The sequence below is a fragment of the Phyllopteryx taeniolatus genome, chromosome 17 (assembly GCF_024500385.1).
Source record: "Phyllopteryx taeniolatus isolate TA_2022b chromosome 17, UOR_Ptae_1.2, whole genome shotgun sequence".
Classification (NCBI taxonomy): Eukaryota; Metazoa; Chordata; class Actinopteri; order Syngnathiformes; family Syngnathidae; genus Phyllopteryx; species Phyllopteryx taeniolatus.
The window spans coordinates 20,132,166-20,153,792 of NC_084518.1; the positions used below are offsets into that span (position 1 = coordinate 20,132,166).

Here is a 21,627-nt window from a genome sequence, read left to right on the forward strand (position 1 = left end):
CTTCCATCGACACATCTCAGTAAAATAGTAAAATAAATGTTTTCACAATGTTGAACAGGTTAACAATCTCGAAATGTGATTGAAATAATAGGAAAAAACTAAATAATCCTGAATATGTGAAAAGAACAATTCTATTAGTGGACATATCATGCTTAATATGCTATTTGTTGCAAAAATGCAAAATCTTGCCCTAAATAAAGCCCTTTGCGAGGTGAAAGGACAAATTGGCTTCAGAACAATTATATTGTAATAACATATGCTATTTTGTTTATAAAATTCAAGTAACTTCCAAAAATGTATTACATTTTCACGATAAGACAATGTAGGAAACCACATGGCCTCTTTATAAGCCAAAATCCCTAGTTTTGAGGTTACGCTGAATTTCTAGGCTGCTCCATTCAATGTATTTTTACCCCCCATGTAATTGGACTTTTTGTTTGTTTGTTTGTTTTAGTCAATTTATTGAACACAAAGAATGTGATTCAGGGGCTTTCTCTGCCCCCTCAGGCCACTACGACTACCACCAAAGCTACAAGTTCTACGATATGAAAGACGGACCCTACGGACAGAAGTACAGCAATTCTGTCACCTACTACTACGACAACATGAGCAGCAGCGACCTGTACTCGGTGGACCAGCACCTGCTCAAGGACTACATCAAGAGGCAGATGTGAGTTTTGACCAGCCGACGCTCGAGAGCTGCGGAGATGATGAGCCTTTCATGTCTCTTCTCTGATGAAAGCTCAATGGAGAGAACTTGTTCGACTCTGATCTCAGAATGACACAACAGAGAATATATTTTATTTAGCAAACAAGCATCCCAACTTCAGCTTTAATTATGAATATTTTCTGCGGTATGTAATCATGTTTTGTCCATTCTCATTTGTTTTTCCTGCAGTGAGTATTACTTCAGCCTAGACAACCTGGAGCGCGACTTCTTCCTGCGCCGGAAGATGGATCAAGAAGGCTTCCTGCCTATCGGACTGATCGCCAGCTTCCACAGAGTGCAGGCCCTCACCACCGACGTCAACATCATTCTGGAAGTACGGACACTTTTCCTCTTCTTCATCTGTTCGTTTTCTCTCCGGTGGGCCTTCAGTTGGAATAGCCAAAGTGGATTTTGCAAGCCCTTTATGGTGCGCAGCTGTCGGTTTACACGCTTGAAGAACTGATGAGATGTTCATGTCTCTTCTCTGACATCACTGGAGAGAACTTACACAACTCTGATCTCAGCATGGTAACAACAACGGCAAGCTGCCATTGATAATTCTGTGCAAATTATACTTGTCTGTTTTTCTAGTAGCTATACAGTGGTGCCTTGAGCGATACGAGTGACCGGACTTCAGATTTTTTTGAGATGCGTTCCATCGATTGGCTGATTCATTGATTCATTTGTTTTTTTTCTTTGCCTTGGGAGCAAGATTTTTGGATGCGAGTGTTCTATGGTGAACGCTGCTCACTTCACAACAAGCAAACAAGCTGTGTATTGCCGCTCCTAGTTAGATTTACTCTCAAACGAAACATAAAACAGAATTACACATTGTGTATTTAAAACGACCACATAATTTTGCCTTAGAAAAGTCAGTTTAGCATACTGCTAACAAACAATGCAAAATGCCATAGACGGGCTAATGAATACAATCGGTCTCGGGCGTTAAACCCTTTATGCAATGGATATTTGAACACAAATGGTGCAGCAACACACGTAAACAGTTTAATGTAGCCTGTGAAGAATCACCACGGAGAAACATCAATTTCTCATAAGTTGATGAGTTAAGTTGCGACGTTCGTGTCGCGAAGGCTGTTCCTCCCTGAAACACCTCTGTCCCTCGCTCCCGGCAGGCTCTGAAGGACAGCAAGGAAGTGGAAGTGATCGACATGAAGATCCGTCGGAAGGTGGAGCCCGAGAAGTGGCCCCTGCCGGGCCTCACTGTGCCCAACCACACTGACTTCTCCCAACTCATCAACTGCCCCGAGTTCGTCCCCAGGCAGCCCACCGAGGAGCCTACAGGTGAGGATGCCTGCCACCACGTCACCATTATTGAGCAGGCATTACTTTAGCTTTGTTACCGGAATAACTTCAATAGTTGGATTTGGATTCAATTTAGTGTTGACGTCGATATTTCCCATTTTAAAAGATGAATGCAGAAACTTGATCAAAATCAATGAATCTTGCAATTGTCTTTCAGGGTCGCTCAGGGCCTCGACACCGACGCAACACCCACCCAAGCCCGAATCCGACACGCCCTCCAACCTGAAGACAATGCCCAAGGGCCTCTCCGCCAGCCTCCCTGACCTAGACTCTGAGTCCTGGATCGAGGTCAAGAAGAGGCCCAGACCTTCGCCAGCTAGGCCCAAGGTCAGCCCAGAGAAGGTGACATCATTCATTCATTCATACCGTGACACCAACTATCATCTTGTTTTACTTTTGACATTGATGAACAAACATTCCATCATTCTGCATCGTCCTGCCACCGCACCCCCATCCTCATCTTCCTCCTCAATCGCGGCGGTGCACTAACGCAGGCGCCCTCCTCACAGCAGCAGAGGGAAAAAGACGACGCCAACCGCTCGCCACTGCCTCAGTCTGGCTCCTCGCCCTCTCCCGCCACGCCAGGAAACAAGGTAAAGATGTCAAACGCTCACCTAGGCTTGAGCGGTACTAGAAAAGTACCGATACCTCATCGTCAAAAATTAAACGACGCCACGTGTATTTAGGAGGGCGGCGAGCAGGACGAACCCGAGGAGCTGGACTTCATGTTCGACGAGGAGATGGAGCAGATGGACGGTCGGCGCAACACCTTCACCGACTGGTCGGACGAGGACACGGACGGCGAGATCAACGACCACGACGTCAACAAGATCCTGATCGTGACGCAGACGCCGCCCTACCTGCGCAAGCATCCCGGCGGCGACCGCACGGGCCACCACACGTCGCGCGCTAAGCTCTCCAGCGAGCTGGTCAAGGTGATCAATGACGGCCTCTTCTACTACGAGCAGGACCTGTGGGACGACACGTATGAGCCCGAGTACGCCACCATCAAGGTAAGGCCGTTTTGTGTACACCGCTTCTGAACCAGATATGGTCATGTGTATGGAATCCCAGAAGAAGCTTGAATACTTTTTAAGTATTACGTGTAGTGTTTCACATAGCTAACCCAATTCCCAGTCAGTCCAGAGTGTAGTGTGACATTCCCATCCTGGTGATGGATTTTGATCATGTTTGACCATCCACATTAACACAGCACCAAATATACTCGGGGTTGAAGTGGAACATTTTGGGCTGGGATGTGAAGTAAAGAATTTGTTGTAACTTCTCACAGCTCTGCACGAGGGAGACATTCGTTGCTTGAAGTTCTCGTTGTCGCTTAAAGGAGCCGTACAGTGCAGTAGTGGTGCCTTGAGATACGCGTTTAAGACGCCCCGTGACCACGCTCATAACTCAAATAGTCTTTTTGATTTAAATGGACATGCCATTAATCTGTTTCACCCCCCCCCCCCCCCCAAAAAAAAAAACCACAAATATTTGTAATGTTTTTAGTAAAGAAAATAGCACTCTATAATACTTATATTATACTGCCCCCAAGTGTCCAAGGTGTGTACACCAGAAGGTGTGTTTTTTCTTATTAAAAACCACATTACAAACATTTGTTTTTTGAGGAGGCTGGAACGGATTAATGATATTAAGATACATTTCAATGGGAAAAAGATGATTTCTGACATTAGAGCCTTTTGGGTCAGCAGTGTGGTCAACAGAATGAATTAAACTTGTATCTCAAGACACCACTGTAATGCCATATGAAGCAAAGTAGGCCTGATTCTGTCAGCCCTGAACCGCACAAGCTACATGGACAGACACTGTGGTTATGTTAAAAAAATACTTCTTGTTGTGGGGAAAACATCCCCACAAATCTAGCAAAAATGTGTTTTTACCAAAATGGAATGCGTTGTTTTAGTTTCAGCGCTTCTGTGCTGCGTTCTAGTCAAACCCAAACAAAGCAAAGCCCACGTCAAGGTAGCTTCTACGCAATTCCACGTTGTCACCGCCGCATTGGAGACGATTCTGCCCTAAATTCGAACGTTGGAGCAGAAAGATTCTCCTTCGTTTTGGGCCGTTTCTGGATGCAGAAGCAGAGACTTTTGTTTTGGGCCGCTTTCCTTTTGTTGTCGGGCTCTTTTGTGAGGCCTTCACGTGCTCATCCAGTGCCGTGTGGAACAGTTAGTTTGAGTAAATAAAGCACACGTCTGAGGCCTGAGCTGACCGGGGCTGACGGGGGGGCTAGGCAAAGATGGACGCTCAACAACCTGAAGCCACTTGCGGCGGAGCATCAAGCGTGAGTTTTTCTTGTTTGTGAAGCTGTCACGAGCGGCCGTGCTTGTGAGCCAGGCTTGATTTTTTTTTTTTAAAGGACCGGTAGCTATCGTTGTCGTCATGGAAGGTTCATGTTAGAGTGTTGATGCGTGTTGGCCGGTCGACGGTCCAGTACACGCTAGGAGCACCGAGGCGACAAGGTGAAGGTGAAGCGAGCGTTTCTGGCAGCCATGTTATTTTGCTGCGTCTCCATCTCCAGACTCCGACAGATCAGGTCGGTTCGTGTAGGCGCGTTTGTAGTTTGGATTACTGTTGGCACCTTTCTTTTCTCTTTGGTGACGTATGGGCTGAGACTGAAATTTGGCATAGTATTAGATGTGTAGTTATTCATCCACCGCTCTAGAAATTGGAACATCCTTTGTTTTAATAACAGTTATTGACATCTCAACTTAAAAGTAGGAAAATAGCTTATCGGACCCACTTTGGGCATTTTCATTCACGGGTGTGCACACTTTTGTTGCTAGCAGTTTATTTGAACATTCTTTGTCCTGATAACTGTAATTTAGAGCTCAATTTTAGGCTCAAGTCGGAAAATCGCTAATTGGGCCCACTTGGGACATTTTCACTTCGGGGTGCTGTCACTTTTGTTGCTAGCATTCGAGACATTAATGGCTCTCTGCTGAATTATTCTGAATAATAAATAGTTGTACAAGCTGCACACAGACTAATTTACATTGTAGAGTAATTTATTCCATGTTGTCCTATGAAAAGATACTGTATATTTATGAAAATGAGGGGTGTACTCACTTTTGTGGGTTACTGTAGGGACCACAGTGTTCTGTTTAACAACTTTAATGTACATAATGTATCATAAATAATTCGAGGACGTACATTTGTTAGTTAGAAAGCTGGCTGGCAGGATGTAATGTTTTTTTAACATCTTTGTTCTATTTTTCTTATCCCTTGCAGCAAGAGGTGGAGAACTTCAAGAAGGTTCACCTGATCAGCCGCGAACAGTTTGACTGCCTGACCCCCGAACCTCCCGTCGACCCCAACCAGGAAGTGCCCCCCGGCCCCCCGCAACCCCAGCAGAGTAAGGACCAATATTATCATGATATTGAAAAGTGCTACTGCTACTCGCCTTATTATCGGTATGTGCGTATGCCCGCTTAACTCGACTTCCGTCTCATTCGTCCTCAGTCCCTACAGACGCCTTGGCAAACAAACTCTTCGGTGCCCCCGAGCCCTCGTCGATAGCGCGGTCACTCCCCACGACCGTGCCCGAGTCTCCCAACTACCGCAGTGCCCGCACGCCCCGGACGCCGCGCACCCCTCACCGGAAGGACGCCACCATGACGCCGCGCTTCTACCCAGTGGTCAAGGAAAGTCGGCCTGTTGACGCTAAGGTGAGATGGCGGGTTATGTTCGCACCCACTAAAATTCCTGCTCTTTATCCTCCACTCCCCTCGCGACCCCAATTTCGTTTTCTAAACATGCTTGTTTCATTCCATTGATTTCAGACCCCAAGGAAGCGAAAGACCCGGCACAGCTCCAACCCGCCCATGGAGTGTCACGTCGGCTGGGTGATGGATTCCAGGGAGCATCGTTCCAGAACTGCATCCGTCAGGTGAGACTCACACTTCCGCTATATCGCTGATTATTTTATTTTGTGGAACAAATCTACTTGTCTGTTGTGGAACTCCCCGATATACAGCCATCCGTCACCATATTGCGCTTCACTTTTCAGCGTCTCAATTTTTCACAGGTTTTTTTAATCGTACATATCTTTTCATATCGCAGATTTTTTTGCTACACGGACTCACAAAGGAATTGGAGACAGCCAGTAAGAAAGAGTACATAAAGACCGATGTTTGGAATCTTTACACACTTTAAAAAAAAAAATAATAATAAATGAAAAATAAAAGTTAAGTGCCAACGTGTCTACTACAAAGCAGAACTCCGACAACTCGTTAGCTAATTTTAGATAGCCTACCACTGCTAGTTAAAACGAATTGTATTCTCTCCACAGCCGCCAGTGCACTTTCAATCGCTTTATTAAACAAACGGTGACAAGATAAATGCGTAACGGGCATATTCATAGGCCATAAGTGACACCCGGAGGCACTCAACACGCAGACTGACTAACGGTTAGCCATTCAACAGGCCAGGCCCAACCTTTTTAAGATACACAATACTAGAGTGTAGACCGTGAGGATGGCGACCCCAAGTGGACAGAAATAATACCTGACCCTCACTTGCATAATGTATTAGTCTTCTGCGAACTAACTCACTAACTGCTCTCCCCGTTCGCCACCTCCTCAGCTCCAACGCCAGCCCGTCCGAGGGCACCCCTGCCTTGGGTAACGTGGTCTGCACGCCGCAGTCCCTCCCCAAGTTCCAGCATCCATCCCACGAGCTGCTCAAGGAGAACGGCTTCACGCAACACGTCTACCACAAGTACCGCCGGCGCTGCCTAAACGGTAACGGCGACTTCATTCTCGGTCTGGAGTTTTAGTTGCAGCGTCTTGTTTGACTAAAACTTACTGGGAACAATCGCAGAGCGGAAGCGGCTCGGAATCGGCCAGTCCCAAGAGATGAACACGCTGTTCCGCTTCTGGTCTTTTTTCCTGCGGGATCACTTCAACAGAAAGATGTACGAGGAATTCCGGCAGCTGGTGGTGGAGGATGGCAAAGAAGGATACAGGTGAGAGGGAGAGTCGGGCCAGGGAAGAGGTTTTTTTCTTTCCCCAATGCACAAACAAGGTCAATAAATGCATGCGTGGATGACTTTGGTATGGAATAACTGCCCACTTGTTGGTATTCCAGGTACGGTTTGGAGTGCCTGTTCAGATACTACAGCTACGGTTTGGAGAAGAAGTTCCGGCCGGATATCTTCAAGGACTTCCAGGAGGAGACCATGAAAGACTACGAGGCTGGTGAGAGAATAAGCCGCCGCGAGAGCGTGTTGATTATCGTTGTCAAACTTTAACTCGGGCTGCGTTTCTGGACTCTCAGGTCAGCTGTACGGACTGGAGAAGTTCTGGGCCTTCCTCAAATATTCCAAAGCCAAGGCCTTGGAGATCGACCCCAAGCTGCAGGAGTGTCTGAGCAAGTTCAAGCGTCTGGAGGACTTCAGAATTGACGTGAGTCAAATACTCCTGACGCTTAATCATCGTGGAAATCCCTTTGTATTGATTTGGGATCGGGGAAGGAGTGAATTATTCCGAACGCAGTATAACTTCTGAATCGTTTTAGTGTTTGTGAAATGTGCGTCTTCTATCTCGCTCCCCACAGCCGCCAATGGAGGAAGGAGGCCGCCGAAGACACTCGTCCAGCGGGGACAGCCGCCGCCGCCACCCCTCCCACCCTTCCAGTCGGCCCCACAGCCAGAACAGCTCCGGCTCCAGCCCCGTGGGCGCCACCGCCAAGGATGATGTCAAACCCGACGCCAAGACGCTCAAGTAAAAACGCAACCGGGGCCCACACACGGATATCAAGTCACATGCCGCCGGTTCTGGAGGGAAGCGAGGGCCACCACATAAGCTCTCCTTTGACGCATCACTATCCTGTTATTTTTTTTCTTTTTTTTTTTTTTCTTTTTTTTTTTTTGGATGACATGCTTGACGGATGAGTGTTAAATTCTGAAGATTTTTTTTTTTTTTTTTTTTTTTTTTTTTTTTTTTTTTTTAAATGAGGCAAGCAAGCAATGAGGTGTCAAACACGTTTTCTTTTCTTTGCAGATCATTGCCAGTCCACCAGGTGGACTTTTTTAGTTGTTTTTTTTTTCGGTTCTTTTACCATCCACTAATTGTTTCATTATCTCTCGATTTTTATTTTTTTTTTGTTTGTTTTTGTTTTTTGTTTTGTTTTTTACATGGTGTAGCGGCATCCGGAGACAATTTTCCGATGAGCATGTGTGACGGACGACGGCCCTGCTGACGTGAGCGGACCAAAGCGCCTTCAAAACGATATTTGATTTGCTGGATTTTTTTTATTTTTTTTTTTGGTGAGGAGGAGGAGAAGAAAAACAACAAATGCTTAAAAAAAGAATAGAGGAGGAGAAACAGACTTGGTTGAGAGTTGCCTTACTTTTAATGGTTTTCCCATTATTTTTCGGAGCACGTTTTGCCAAACTGCTTGAACTGTCTTCCAAGTGTCATTCGGGTCCTGTTACGAGTCCTGTGAGTCCCACCTTCGCTTTTGTCGTGTGGCTTTGTTCGTGCTTAAGCGCACCCGCGTCCCATTGGAGGAGATTCCCCGGACCTTTTAGGGAGGGGCCGGGGATTCCTGACATTGTTTTTGTGTCCCCCATCCATCATCTTCATCCATCCATCAAGGACTGGAAGAATCAACAATCCGGATTACTTGAAGAAGCAGGAAGGTGCCAAGTGCTCTGGGTGGAGATCGGGGATTTTTTTTTTTGGGGTGGTGGGGTTTGCTCTTTCTGATTGACCGCCCCACACAAACACATGCAGCTCGGCTCCTCGTGGACGTCCTCCCTTCGAAAATGTAAATGTGAACTCGACCGATGAAGAAGAGAACTTTTCGCAGGACGTATTTCTGCCTTACACGTGTACGTACTCATGAAAATGTTAATGCTTCTGGATTTTGGCGGTATCGTTAGTGTGACGGAGGCGGAATTTTTTTTTTTCCTGTTCCTTTTCCCTTTTCCAATTGACGTCTGGAACATCGAATGTGTATTTAAAGTGACAAAAGGGAACGAAAAAAAAAGCTCAAGCGAATCTTGTTTCATGTTGAAATTTGTTAACCACACCCCACCTTTTTTTTTTTTTTTTTTTTTTCTCTCTTGTCGATTGGCGCCTACCCCCACAGTTGGATTCGATTTTTGGGGAACGCACAGTCTTAAAACAAATCAGTCTACTTTCCACTTTTTTTTTTTTTTTTTTTTTGGAGCCTTCCTGTCACGCATTGGAAAAAGACTGCATTTCTTTGCCTTCTGTTTTTTTGTGTTCGTTCGTTGGATGTTTTTGATCTTCCAGTGCAAGCGGAGCCGGATATTCCCCCCCCCTTTCTTCTTCTTCAGGGAGACTTGGATGAGTTTTACGAGGCTTACGATGGATACATCAATGTTTTGCGGAGGCTTGACAACAAATGAGAGCCGGGAGAGGGGGAAAAAAAAAAGGATATATAGATAAGTGAAAACTGTGTGGTTGGCTGCAGATGCGCTCACTCCTCCTCCACCTGTCGGGACATTTGGAGGATTTCGGGGACCTTGCGGGAGTTGTTCACCCCCTTGAACGAACTCTAGGGGGCGCCGCACCCTCAACGCGAGCTGGCTGCAAAATGGTGAAGTGGTGCTGAAGATGCAACTAGGAAAAACAATTTAAAAAGAGCGCAGCGGCGTGTGAGGAATATGGCTGGTTATGATGTCTGCAGAATGAAAAAGTACAAAAATGTCATAAAGCCATATGAAATATAACAAAACAAACAAAAAAAACTGTATATGAAGCATTGAAATTGTTCACTGCATCACTCGAAAATATCTTTAGGCTTGTTCATGAGGAAAAAAATGTGAAAACGACCAAAAAAAAAGTGAGAAAAAAAGTATAAAATGGAAAAAATGTAAACTACTTGAATGAGATCTTGTATTATAACATTTAATATTCACTATCCGCTTTGTAGGCTGATGTGATTCGCTATTATTATTAGTGTTATTTGTAATTTGTAGTAATTATGCTTTTTCCTTTAATAAAGAAGAAAAAAAAAACACAAAACGGACAAAAAAAACCTCAACAACTTCGCCTGCCGAGTCATCATTTCCAAGCACGTGGTTTCAAAATGAACACATCTGTTTAGAGATTTCTCATTACAAACAATTTTTTAATGGTTTGGGACAAGTGGACATAAAATACGCAAATGGTTCATTTATAATTACAATTTCTACACGGTTACACATGAAGTACACGGAGGTTTTTTTTCCCCCACCTCTTACAATCAAAGTCTGCAAAGTTCCGATTGGATGGCTCTAAATCATTTTTTGTAGGGTGTATTAACTTAACAGTGGTTGTTTTTCTCCCGATCTGCTTGGAAAACTGAATGTCAATCGGGAATGTTAAAGCGGAGTTTGTGCATACCGACAATTTGAGCCACATTCTTCAATCAAAGTCAGTAAAGGCCCGATTGTCGGATGTCTCAGATTATCCTGAGTAAATTATTCTTGTGGTGTGGGGTATTTAACCGCAATGATCTGCAGGCAAAACAATTGGGGCTGACTGTCATAAATCTTAAAGCGGATGCTAATTACCGATGCTAACAAATGGGCTAAACTTAAGCGTTTTTCCTTCCTTCCGATAAAGTCGGTAATTCCGATTATCAGTTGTCTCAAAGTGTATCCCAGTGGTGTGGGGTGCGTTAAGCGACATTTTTCCTCCCTGATCTGCTTTGAAAACAGTTGGGCACTCGTAAATGTTAAACATTTTTTAATATTTACGATAACTGCCTAGTTTCACCTTTTGTATTTCGCAGCAGTCTGGAGGCCCTGTGGAACTGTGTTGCCTCTCACAGGTCAGTCTTGGTACAACAACAGACATCTGGTCTGTTGGGTAAACTCATGATCGTGGTGTGCTGTGTTGGTCATTTTAAGTACACACCACACGATAAGAGCAGTGGTGTCTCTCAGGGCTACTAAGGGGCACGGTCGTGGGCAGATTTCACAGGAAGTTACCAGAACCAAACTGTGAATGGCCGTCAGTAAAAACAAAGTGCAAACCGTAATTAAGTTACAAAAAGTCTAAAACTGATCAACAGGTTTTACAAAAAAAACAAAACAAGAATTAAGATGGCTTCAAGTGAAGCGTTGGGCAGTCACTGGCCCTTCTTGGGGGCGTCGGGGATGCTCTCGGTGAGCGGGGTGAGTCCGGTGAGCAAGGTGTGGCGCTCGTACTGCTTGGTCTGCCGGAACTTGGCGTCGGTGCCGTGGAGGCGGTCCAGCACGCCGAACACGCCGAAACACTGGTTGTACCTGGAACAAATGCTGTGAGTTAAAACCAAGCTACGCTGCCTCCGCTTTAAAAGACGCTGTGCTGTGATTACGGTGTAGTGAAGGAGTGACGTGAGAACACCCCTCGACCACAGTACGAATTACAGTTAGCTAGTTCCTCTCATTTTCAAGCAGATTCTACTATTCAATAACATCACATATCTACCAGGAACGTTCTGCAGAAGGCTGACTGACCTGAGGTGGTGGAAGTCGTGGTATTCTGGTGAGGGCAGGAAGGGCAGGTGGTAACCGCAGTGGGAGATGGTGGTGCTGACCAGCGCCAGGCAGTACCACATGCACGTGCTGGACACGTGCGAGCCCAGCAGCACGGGCCCAATCACCACCGGCAGCAGGTTGGAAATCTAATGGCAATACAATATAACAAGTTGTCTTAACAAGGAGAGGAACGGCAAAATTCGCAACATTTCCAAGGATGCCAATTTTATGGCTTTCTGTGACTCGTCCAGTCTCTCTCTAGCTCTGTTCCAATCTCCTCATGACACCATAAGCACCTGGCATCTGGATTTTGCCCTGTTTTATTGCTGCCACGCAGGTGGGAGAGGAGGGTGGGGAAGAGAAGCGACAGTAAAACAGGTTAAATTCCAGACGGTGTATAGTGTCATCAGCAGGTTGCAACAGAGAGACAGGAGGAGTCACAGAAAGGCACGGAGGACATGGCTAGTGGATAAAGTGTGCATTTACCACGTACTCCACCGGGTGAGCGTAGGTGGCGACCACGCCGATGGGGGCGGTCCACTCGTGGTGCTGCTTGTGGAAGCGCTTGTAGAGGCTGGGTTGGTGGAACAGTCTGATAGCAAGCAAGACAACCAGGTGTAACTTAAACTTCTGTTGAAATATTTTGTTTTACAAAGGCAATTTTAAAAAAAGTCACATTTTGTGAGAGAAGGAAAAAAACATTTTTTTTGGAAACAATATTTGCCGATAAGGGCATTTTTGTTAAACAGCGATGTAATATATATTGTGCAATGTAAACTGTTGCAAATAGGTTGAGTTTCCACAAATAAAAAAAAAAAAATCTCTTTTCAGATGAATCTAAAACCCAAAATTATTTGTTCAAGGGTTTTTGTTTTTATCTGAAACAAAGAGAAAAGTTTATTCAATTTTTTAAGAACTCACTGAATTTCGAGATAATGCATTTTTATGTTTTTTTTTGTTTTTGTAGATACAAGCTTTTTGTCGGCTGGGCCATAGATGGCATTCGGCGACTGTAGGTGCTAGTCGCTGTTTCCTACCTGTGAGAATAGTAAAACAAAACTTCCTCAAGGATGGAGAAGATGGTCAGCTCGGTGAGGGCCCAGTGGAAGGTGGGCAGCTCGGGGCCGCACGGGTCTCCCCTCCACCAGGTCAGGTGGTAGGCGGCCACCACCACGGGCACGGAAATGAACACCTGGTTGAACAGCACTGTCTTTAGAGCGTGACGCAGCTTCTCCGGGTCCACCTGCGCAGAGGAATGTTTTTCAAATACATCATTCAGAAATAATCTAATATTATAGGAATCTCTTCTGCAAAATTTTTAAATTATTTTCAAAAAGATGTTTTTTACCTTTTTTTTTGTTTTGTTTTTTACATTATGCCCACGTCGCTACCTTTTTATTTTATGTTTCATAGTGAAACAACAATCATATTACTTCTTTAGAAGTTATGGTTAAACATTTTTACAATTTAGCAAAAATTTGGATCCACAAATTAAACTGACTTTTAAAAATTACAATTTAAATAACATTTGACATCTGTTTGAAATGTAAAACTTCATTTAAAAGAAATTGTTAAATATAATGCCTGCACAATTTCGTGGGTTTTACTTTGCAGACGCTGTTACAATTATGCAATTAATTTACTTGTTTATACTTGGCAGACAATGTTTATTATTATTATTCAATTATGTATTTTGTGACAATGGTATATTAAATATCAATCGTAGCATTTTTACAACGTAATAAAAGCTACCCTATTTTAAAACAATTTGATAAAATAACTCGAAAAAAAATCCCTTTCAGCAATTTAATGAATGCAACTACGCCATTTCTTTTAAACAATTTATTTCAAGAAAATACCCATATTTTATAATTGAATCAAAAACTATACATTGCTTTATTTTTTAAACAATGTAATAAAAACACTGCACGTATAACTTTTCAACATGTTTGGCCTGGAAAATAAACATATGGACTTGACCTTTTACCTTTGAACTCCAACTGTAAACACACGACTGGACATGTTACAATCTTTGTATGTGAACTATTAAACACACAAGAATGTTTTGTAACCGGAGGCGTGTGCAGAGACAAGTATCTGGCAATCTGACGATCGATTGGTTTTGCCTGAAAAGCGACCGCTAAACTAATCAAAGTAAACAAGCAAGCGACGGACTTTATTCTCGCATGTGTGCTCGACAACGCGCATTCATTGGCCATTGCTTTATCGTTGATAACCAACTATTACTCTCAACTTTATAGGCAACGTCGAAATATTGAAGCTATGGGTGAAAGTAAGGTCGTAAATCGGAGCTAAAAGAGTGCTATCAAGGCTAGCATTTCCGGGTTTGTTTCCCTCGCGGCGCAAATACGCCATTGCTATAGTAGCACGTCGCCCCCTGTTGAAAAGGAGTGTCACCACCGGTACTACACCAGTTGCTTTTTTGTTTTTAACTGCATCCTGCTTCATTTAGAGATGAAAAATAACTTGTTTTGATTTTATCAGCGAGTTCAACATGCTCCGTGTTGGCAACAAACATAAACAAAACACAATCAATACTTTGATAACACTTGGGAGATTAATTTCCAGCAATCGTTGTCAGCTATCTATCGTGAAAATTGCCCGTTATCTTGTCGGCATGTTCAATATCAGCAGCTGTGTTAGTCAAACATAAGCCAGCGAACTTTGAGCCACACACACACACAATGATAAATAATATATCTGAGCATGCTCAACTATATGACAATATACAGTACGTAAAAATATACTATTTCTATGTATTTCATGTTTGCATTTTGTAATGTCTTCTGTGGACCTGTTGTGTCCTTGAAGTTTATTATTATTATAATACTCTTAACATAAATGCACAGTGAAAAGTAACAAACAGTAATCCAAATATTTGTTTTTAATTATTTTTCATTTATTCACGAACATTCATTGGTCCTTTTTTCACGAAACATCTTAATTTCTAAAATTAAAAAAATTGTCTTTTAATTTTGTATTTTATATGTTCTGCACTTTTAGTTTTTTTTTTGTTTTATTCAAATTTATGAATTGATTTATTTTAATTAATTTTATTATTATTATTATTATTATTATTTATTATTATCACAACTCTTTCATAAGCCATCCATTCTCAATACCGCTTATCCTGTTTAGGGTCACGGGACGCTGGAGCCTATCCCAGCTGAGTTCGGGCGAAAGGCGGACTACACCCTGAATTGGTCGGCAGTCAGTAGCAGGGCACATATAGACATGGACAACCATTTGCACTCACATTTACACCGTCACTGAGGTGAGAACTGAACGCACGCTGCCCGCACCAAAGCCAGGCGAATGTACAACTACAACATCTCTGTTCCCCATCAGTTTCATTATTTCTACCTTTTTTTAATAATTTTTTCTCTTATTTTCACTTACAAAATTTTTTATAATTATATATATATTTTAATTAAAGGTACTTAATTATATTTTTAGTTTCACTTTTCCTCCAGTATTTACTGACTTTGTAAACCAGTGATGTTAGCACTAACTTTGTTCTATCGTTTCAAAATTACCATTAGAAAAAAGTACATGCCGACACAATGGAGGCCAAGAATAACCTACTCAGGGAACTCTATAACGAGCCTCTCAGCAGTGGCATCCTGCGACTGACTGTCTTTATCAGGAGGTTACAAACGGTCATAAAGTGACCAACTGCAACTTTTTCGATCTATTTTATCACTCTCCATCTGATCCAAGCAAACATGAGCTGATAACGGCGGGGTACTGTTGCATCAGATTCACAGAAAATAGTTTAAAAAGAGACATTGAAAGCCTACCGGGTTGTTCTTGTCCACTTGGATGCGGTAGCGGGTGATGAAGGACGGCCTCCCGGTGGTGTCCACCAATAGCAGCAGCCCGTTGAATGCCCAGAACACCACCGCGGGCACCAGCAACGTGCCTGTGGACATTATATATTTGATACATATTGAGACTTCACATTTACACTAATAATCCCTGTAATAAGATTGAGCCTTCTGAATTCTGCCTAGCAACAAGTGGTCCGACCTATTCTATTGGTTGACATTATTTTGGATTTTATTAGTTTTTATATTTAATACAGAGCGATATTTCCCACATATAACAATGATTGCTGTTATTGGAGGAATTGGTATTGGATTTAGGCTTGAGCCTTCAGAATTCTGCCTAGCAACAGGTGATCCGAGCCGTTCTAGAGGTCAATGTTGCTGTGTCTCATTTCACTTATGAAGTATTTATATTTAATACAAAGCGAGACTTCACATGTATAATAATGTGTGGAGTTTGCATGTTCTCCCCGTGCCTGCGTGGGTTTTCTCCGGGCACTCCGGTTTCCTCCCACATCCCAAAAACATCCATGCTAGATTGATTGAGGACTCTAAATTGCCCTTAGGTGTCAATGTGTGCACGAATGGTTGTTTGTTTTATATGTGCCCTGCGATTGGCTGGCGACCAGTTCAGGGTGTACCCCGCCTGTCGCCCGAAGTTAGCTGGGATAGGCTCCGGCAAGCCCGCCACCCTTGTGAGGATAAAGCGGTACAGAAAATGGATGGATGGATGATAGTTGGTGCCCTGTCATATTTTTTTCTACATAAAAAGACAAACATGTCACCATCAAATCAAATTACTTTTCAATCTATTATGCAACGCAATCGAGGGCAATTCACTTTATGATCAGCATAAACATGACATTGTTGCTTATAATGGCTCCTCCATAGATAACCACTGATTAAAGGATACATCCCATGCCAGTTCTTTGATGCATTTGCGTACATGCGTGAATTGCAAAGGCCATCAAGTCAACGCCATCTGTCCAATCAAAAATTATCCAACTGGTGCTCCTCACCCATGTAGAATAAAGCCTCGTTGTGGCCCTCATACATCACGTAGAGTTTGGTCCACAAGTTCTGCCAAAAGTCTCCCGAGGCTCCCCAAAACCTCTGAAGATGCCTGGAGGAAAGCAAACTTGTTGTACACTGGACAAAAGTAAAGGGGCACTCTTAATCAGTAATGAAGCATTCTGGGATGGACGAGACCCCCTTGGGAAAAAAGGTCCTTTTCTCTTCTTAGTGTACAAAAAAAGTCAATCAAGGTATGCTTGGAGGAGTTTGGTGTGCAAGAAAAAGCCCACCATGTTGGTGGAATTTGATATACTGCGTTGGTATACAATACCTTTGCACATGTTACGCATGTGAAAAAGCCCGATTATTTTTTTTCTCACATAGAAACAGACAGAGCAGCGTGTGTTTATGTAAGTGGGTCGCACCAAGTCAGCGAATTACCAAACGCCGCCAGTATCAAGATTCCAGATCCGATGACAACGGCGGCTTTCTTCACGGAATCCCACAGTCTTCCTGAGGCCTCCTGTAGGGAGGGGGGGAAAGCAATCTACATTGTAAAATGAAGTTCCTAAATCTCGACTTGAGACTTATTTCGACACTCGATGGCTAGGTGCTGATGACCAAATTGAGGCTGGCTGTTACTGTGGGCGATTCGGTCACGTCTGACCGGGACAACGCCTGAGGAAGAACCACTTGCCCGGAGACTTCTACCTGCGGCGCTTCATTTCATGAAATGGTCTCTCATGCTCCTTAATCCATCATATCATGTGATTAATGTGCCTGATCATCCTAGAAGGGGGATCCCTCCATCTGTGATTCCTTCTCAAGGTTCCTTCCTTTTCCCCAGATGGATTTTCTTGCCCAGATTGAGGCTTTAGACCAGGGGATGTTGTTGATTTCCGTGAACTCTGGCCTGGTGAAACCCTTCGAGACTATATAAATAAACTTGACTTGATGTTGCTGTGCAACTGTGTCTATTACTTAATCCGGCGAGGTTTCTCCGTGCAGGAAGAGTCCAAGCCAAGGAAGGAAAACTCACTTGGCCGAGCTATTGTGTCGAAAACAAAAAAGATTGTTTGTCGGGATGTTGCTCGACAATAACTGCTCAATGTGTTGAAACGCTACTCACAAAGAGTTTGGGGTCTTGGGCTTTGAGGGGGAAATTTCCAGAGATGAAGCTAAAATGCACTGAATCCTCTACAGGTGAACTTGATTTGACCTTTTGTACACTTTTGAATGGGCAACTGTTCAATGTTTTAGTAGTTTTTGCGCAACTTGTTGTTCTCTAAGGAGCTGAATGTCAAATTTCCCAACAGATGTTTGACCCATTATAATTTCAAATCTGGATTGCGGCCTGTTTTACTGAAACCCCCACCCCACCCCCACGCCCCCCAAGTCTCTCTGACGATGACACCACAAGTGTCAATGGGTGTCGGCCTGTTTTACTGCCCCCTCTCCTCAAACACCTCTTTGTGAGTCGGTGTGTTGGTTGAACGAGAGACTGTGACGTCACATTTTTGCTTCACTTCCACACAAAGAGTAAAACATAGTGACGAAACCCAACAAACCAGACAGTCCAGACAAGAAGCCATATACTTACACAATAGACCACGTGCGAGCACGTGTGTGTGTGTGTGTGAGGCGGTGCTAGAGTGTGTGAAGAAGTTCTTACCTGCCTCGTGCTTGTTTGTGCTCCACTCATGTCTGTAAACACCAATAAATAATTCATCATGGTCTAGTTTGGACATTCCTAAATAATTAATGCCTTGAGGCATAATGTCTAAACTTGCTTCTTTTTTTCCCCTGCTCCACTGATTATCAAAGTACATTTGACATCGGAGGGATTAGTACAAAATCCTTTGTAGTCCAAATCTACAGCACATTTTTCAAGGTGAATCGTTTCTTCATCGGCACTCGCATTGCAGCTCATTAAAGATATTAAACATTTATGTGAGTATCCACTAACTGGACACTTCTACCATCGCTTGAGATTCTTTCTGCTTCCAGAAAGATGCTCAGAGAGGTTTTAATTAACAATATGTTCGCTTATTGCGGGTGGCGTTTCTGCGTTGCATCGCACTGAGAGCAGTTCCTAATATTTTGACCAAAGCATACATTCGGTCACATAAATAGACGCACACACACTTTTGATTTCCCCATTAGTTATTGTTATGCATCCTGAGGTCTCTTGAAAGATGCTATATAAATCGAAGTTATCATTATTAACAAATGCACACTTTAGAAAACCATTTCATTTCTTTACATTATCTTGGCTTGTTTGATTATGTTTTTATACAATACAGTATTCTTTCTTTCTTTATTGTAAACAAATACGTCACAAAACAATTGCGGTTTTTCTGGGCTGGGTTAGAACGGATAAATGGCATTTTGACTCATTTCAACGGTGAACACTGATTTGCTATACGACAGTTTAAATATGAATGTGTGGCACAATTTCCCTTATATTTAGTCCATATTAAACTGGAGTATTAAAGTACTGTCACCGAAGAGTAACTTTTACTTTTTTTTTTTTTTTTATTGAAACATTGAGAGTATTTGACACTATCAACAACCATAAAACTTGTAGCTATTTGGCAATTAAAAGGTGCAACAGCGCGACTGACGGTCTACTTATTGCTCTCTGACTATATTAATAAGTGTGTTGCGTTCGAAAGCGACATCTAAGGCTCAAGTTGACGAACAAAGCCCGTTTTGAAGTTCAGTAGCTCACCTGCGTGCTGCTCGTGGACGCTGGTGTCGTCACGTGTCTTGAGAGTCAGACGCGCAGCTGGCTTTTAACGCGCTTTGTGGACAGCCGCGCCGCACTCTGATTGGCTCGCTGCGGGTCAGCTGACCAGCGCTGTACCCGGAAGTAGAGGGCGCCCCTCTCACAATCTTGTTATGGTTTCCTTCAAAAACGATGCCGCCAACAAACAACAATATGCTAAAAAAATTACACGTTTGTTGTTACACTTGTAGGCACCGTTGGTTTATCTTATGGATGTAAATAAGGGTAACTGGCAGTGGTGGGAAGTAATGAAGCACAAATACTTAAGTTATTCTATTGTTAGCACGAGCATTATGCAAGTTAATAAAAGAGGAAACCTTTCATATTCCTATATTCATTGTGCCAAGTTATCAAAACGGGGTATCGTATGTAATTGACAGTTAAAATGTGTTTTTTACTTTTGTACCTAATTAAATTTCAGAGCCGTTACTTTTTTGTTTGTACTCAAGTAAAGGAGTCTTTGTTTGTTTCTTTTTCCTTTTATTTTTAACATAAGTACATGTAGTTTCTGTGATATCCCAAAAATTCCAGGAAAAGAAAATGAAATGTTTTCAAGAGCGTAATGGGAAATAATATTAAGTGGGTGTCAGGACACAGCTCTCTGATTAACCCAAATGGAGTTAAGATGTTCTAGTAGGCTTTCCCTGCTGTGGGGTGACTTCCATTAATTAAACAACTTCATTTTTATAGCACCTTTAAAAATATATATACAATGTGCTTAACAGACAGAATAGTACATTAAACATAATGAATAAGATGCCAATCATCATGCTCATTTATTGTATAAAAGCCAGCAACCAAAATAAAAACTAAAAACGATTAAGAAACAGCTAACTCATTTAACATGAATGTTATTGAATGTTGTTTGAAAGTCATTTAATATTATCCTGTTATAAGAGGGTGTGCACACTTTTGCAACCACGTTAAGTCAGCTGTTTACTTTTACAACCCCAATTCCAATGAAGTTGGGATGTTGTTAAACATAAATAACAACAGACTACAATGATTTGCAAATCATGTTCAACCTATATTTAATGGAATACACGACAAAGACATTTAATGTTCAAACTGATAAACTTGATTGTTTTTCAAAGATGGGGTGAAGTTCACCTCTTTGTGTACCTTTCAGCATTAATGGTGCCTTCACACATGTGTAAGTTACCCATGCCATTGGCACTAACGCAGTCCCATACCATCACAGATGCTGGCTTTTGAACTTTGCGTCCATAACGGTCCGGATGGTTCTTTTCCACTTTGGCCCGGAGGACACGACGTCCACAATTTCCCAAAACAATTTGAAATGTGGACTCATCAGATCACAGAACACTTTTCCACTTTGCATCAGTCCATTTTAGATGAGCTCGGGCCCAGAGAAGCCGGCGGCGTTTCTGGGTGTTGCTGATAAACGGCTTTTGCTTTGCATAGTAGAGTTTCAAGTTGCACTTACAGATGTAGCGCCGAACTCTATTTACTGACATTGGTTTTCTAAAGTGTTCTTGAGCCCATGTGGTGATATCCTTTACACATTGATGTCGGTTTTTGATGCAGTGCCGCCTGAGGGATCGAAGGTCACGGGCATTCAATGTTGGTTTTCGGCCTTGCCGCTTACATGCAGTGATTTCTCCAGATTCTCTGAACCTTTTGATGATATTATGGACCTGTAGATGATGAAATCCTAAATTCCTTGCAATTGTACCTTTAGGAACATTGTCCTTCAAGTGTTCGACTATTTTCTCACGCACTTGTTCACAAAGAGGTGAACCTCGCCCCATCTTTGCTTGTGAATGACTGAGCAATGCAGGGAAGCTCCAACTTGGGCTTGTACTTCCCCTCTCAAAAAAAAAAAATATATTTTCCCAATTGAGTTGTACAGGTTTTAGGACATGAATGGTGGGGAAAGTTTTGAAATGATTTGGTCTCATCTTTTCTATTACAAAAAAACAACAACAGCATTTGAACAGGGGTGTGTAGACTTTTTATATCAGTACTTTTACTTAAGTACAGAGTGAGTACTTTTCCCACCTCTGGTAACTAGAAAACATGGGTGGAGTAGAATCTGTCATATCAGATTATATGTTCCTTTATCATTGCGTTAAAATAAAAAAATAAAAAAAAGTGTTGTCATGACACATTTCATAACAAAGTACAAGGGAATGCGTTTGTAGTGTTTTCGTCCAAAGCACCTTAAATTGTGTCGCTTTACGCTGTGGGAGGGGTGAAGTGTCACTCGTGCTATGAGTTTCAAGAAAAACAAGTTAATGACACACTTCCTCGCCAAATGTGAGGAAATATTAATCATATGAGGTCATGGGATTTTCTGGGTGCCACACGTGCTTTGCCATGTGATGTAGTATTTCCATTTAATAACATTATGCACAGTTTCAACATTATTATTGTGGGTAAATCATTTTAAATCTTAATCTTATCATCTTATCATTTCCACACTGAA

The 21,627-nt window shown here is 42.7% G+C and overlaps 2 protein-coding genes across 6 annotated transcripts in view; one reads left to right on the plus strand and one right to left on the minus strand.

The window, feature by feature from the left end:
- larp1 (La ribonucleoprotein 1, translational regulator) overlaps positions 1-10,069 on the plus strand; it is a 35,405-nt gene extending 25,336 nt beyond the window's left edge. For 2 of the 5 annotated variants that reach the window (XM_061750695.1, XM_061750699.1), the window contains 15 exons: positions 508-670; positions 899-1,043; positions 1,843-2,011; positions 2,190-2,374; positions 2,527-2,625; positions 2,719-3,045; positions 5,282-5,405; positions 5,513-5,718; positions 5,833-5,939; positions 6,635-6,792; positions 6,872-7,016; positions 7,139-7,248; positions 7,328-7,455; positions 7,607-7,773; positions 8,196-10,069. In XM_061750695.1, the coding sequence (XP_061606679.1) occupies positions 508-670; positions 899-1,043; positions 1,843-2,011; positions 2,190-2,374; positions 2,527-2,625; positions 2,719-3,045; positions 5,282-5,405; positions 5,513-5,718; positions 5,833-5,939; positions 6,635-6,792; positions 6,872-7,016; positions 7,139-7,248; positions 7,328-7,455; positions 7,607-7,773; positions 8,196-8,232 (2,270 nt within the window). In that variant the 3' untranslated portion in view covers positions 8,233-10,069. The remainder of the gene's footprint in view (positions 1-507; positions 671-898; positions 1,044-1,842; positions 2,012-2,189; positions 2,375-2,526; positions 2,626-2,718; positions 3,046-5,281; positions 5,406-5,512; positions 5,719-5,832; positions 5,940-6,634; positions 6,793-6,871; positions 7,017-7,138; positions 7,249-7,327; positions 7,456-7,606; positions 7,774-8,195) is intronic. The other 3 variants (XM_061750697.1, XM_061750696.1, XM_061750698.1) reach the window with 3 other exon arrangements.
- Positions 10,070-10,132: 63 nt separating this feature from the next.
- On the minus strand, positions 10,133-19,211 carry faxdc2 (fatty acid hydroxylase domain containing 2). The gene is made up of 9 exons (XM_061750700.1): positions 19,122-19,211; positions 18,063-18,094; positions 16,816-16,913; positions 16,396-16,499; positions 15,350-15,471; positions 12,566-12,771; positions 12,015-12,120; positions 11,508-11,674; positions 10,133-11,294 (listed from the first exon to the last, which is right to left on the minus strand). Exons 2-9 carry the CDS (start codon positions 18,090-18,092, stop codon positions 11,138-11,140), a joined length of 990 nt encoding a protein of 329 aa, XP_061606684.1. The 5' UTR covers positions 18,093-18,094; positions 19,122-19,211; the 3' UTR covers positions 10,133-11,137.
- Between the last annotated feature and the right edge of the window lie 2,416 nt (positions 19,212-21,627).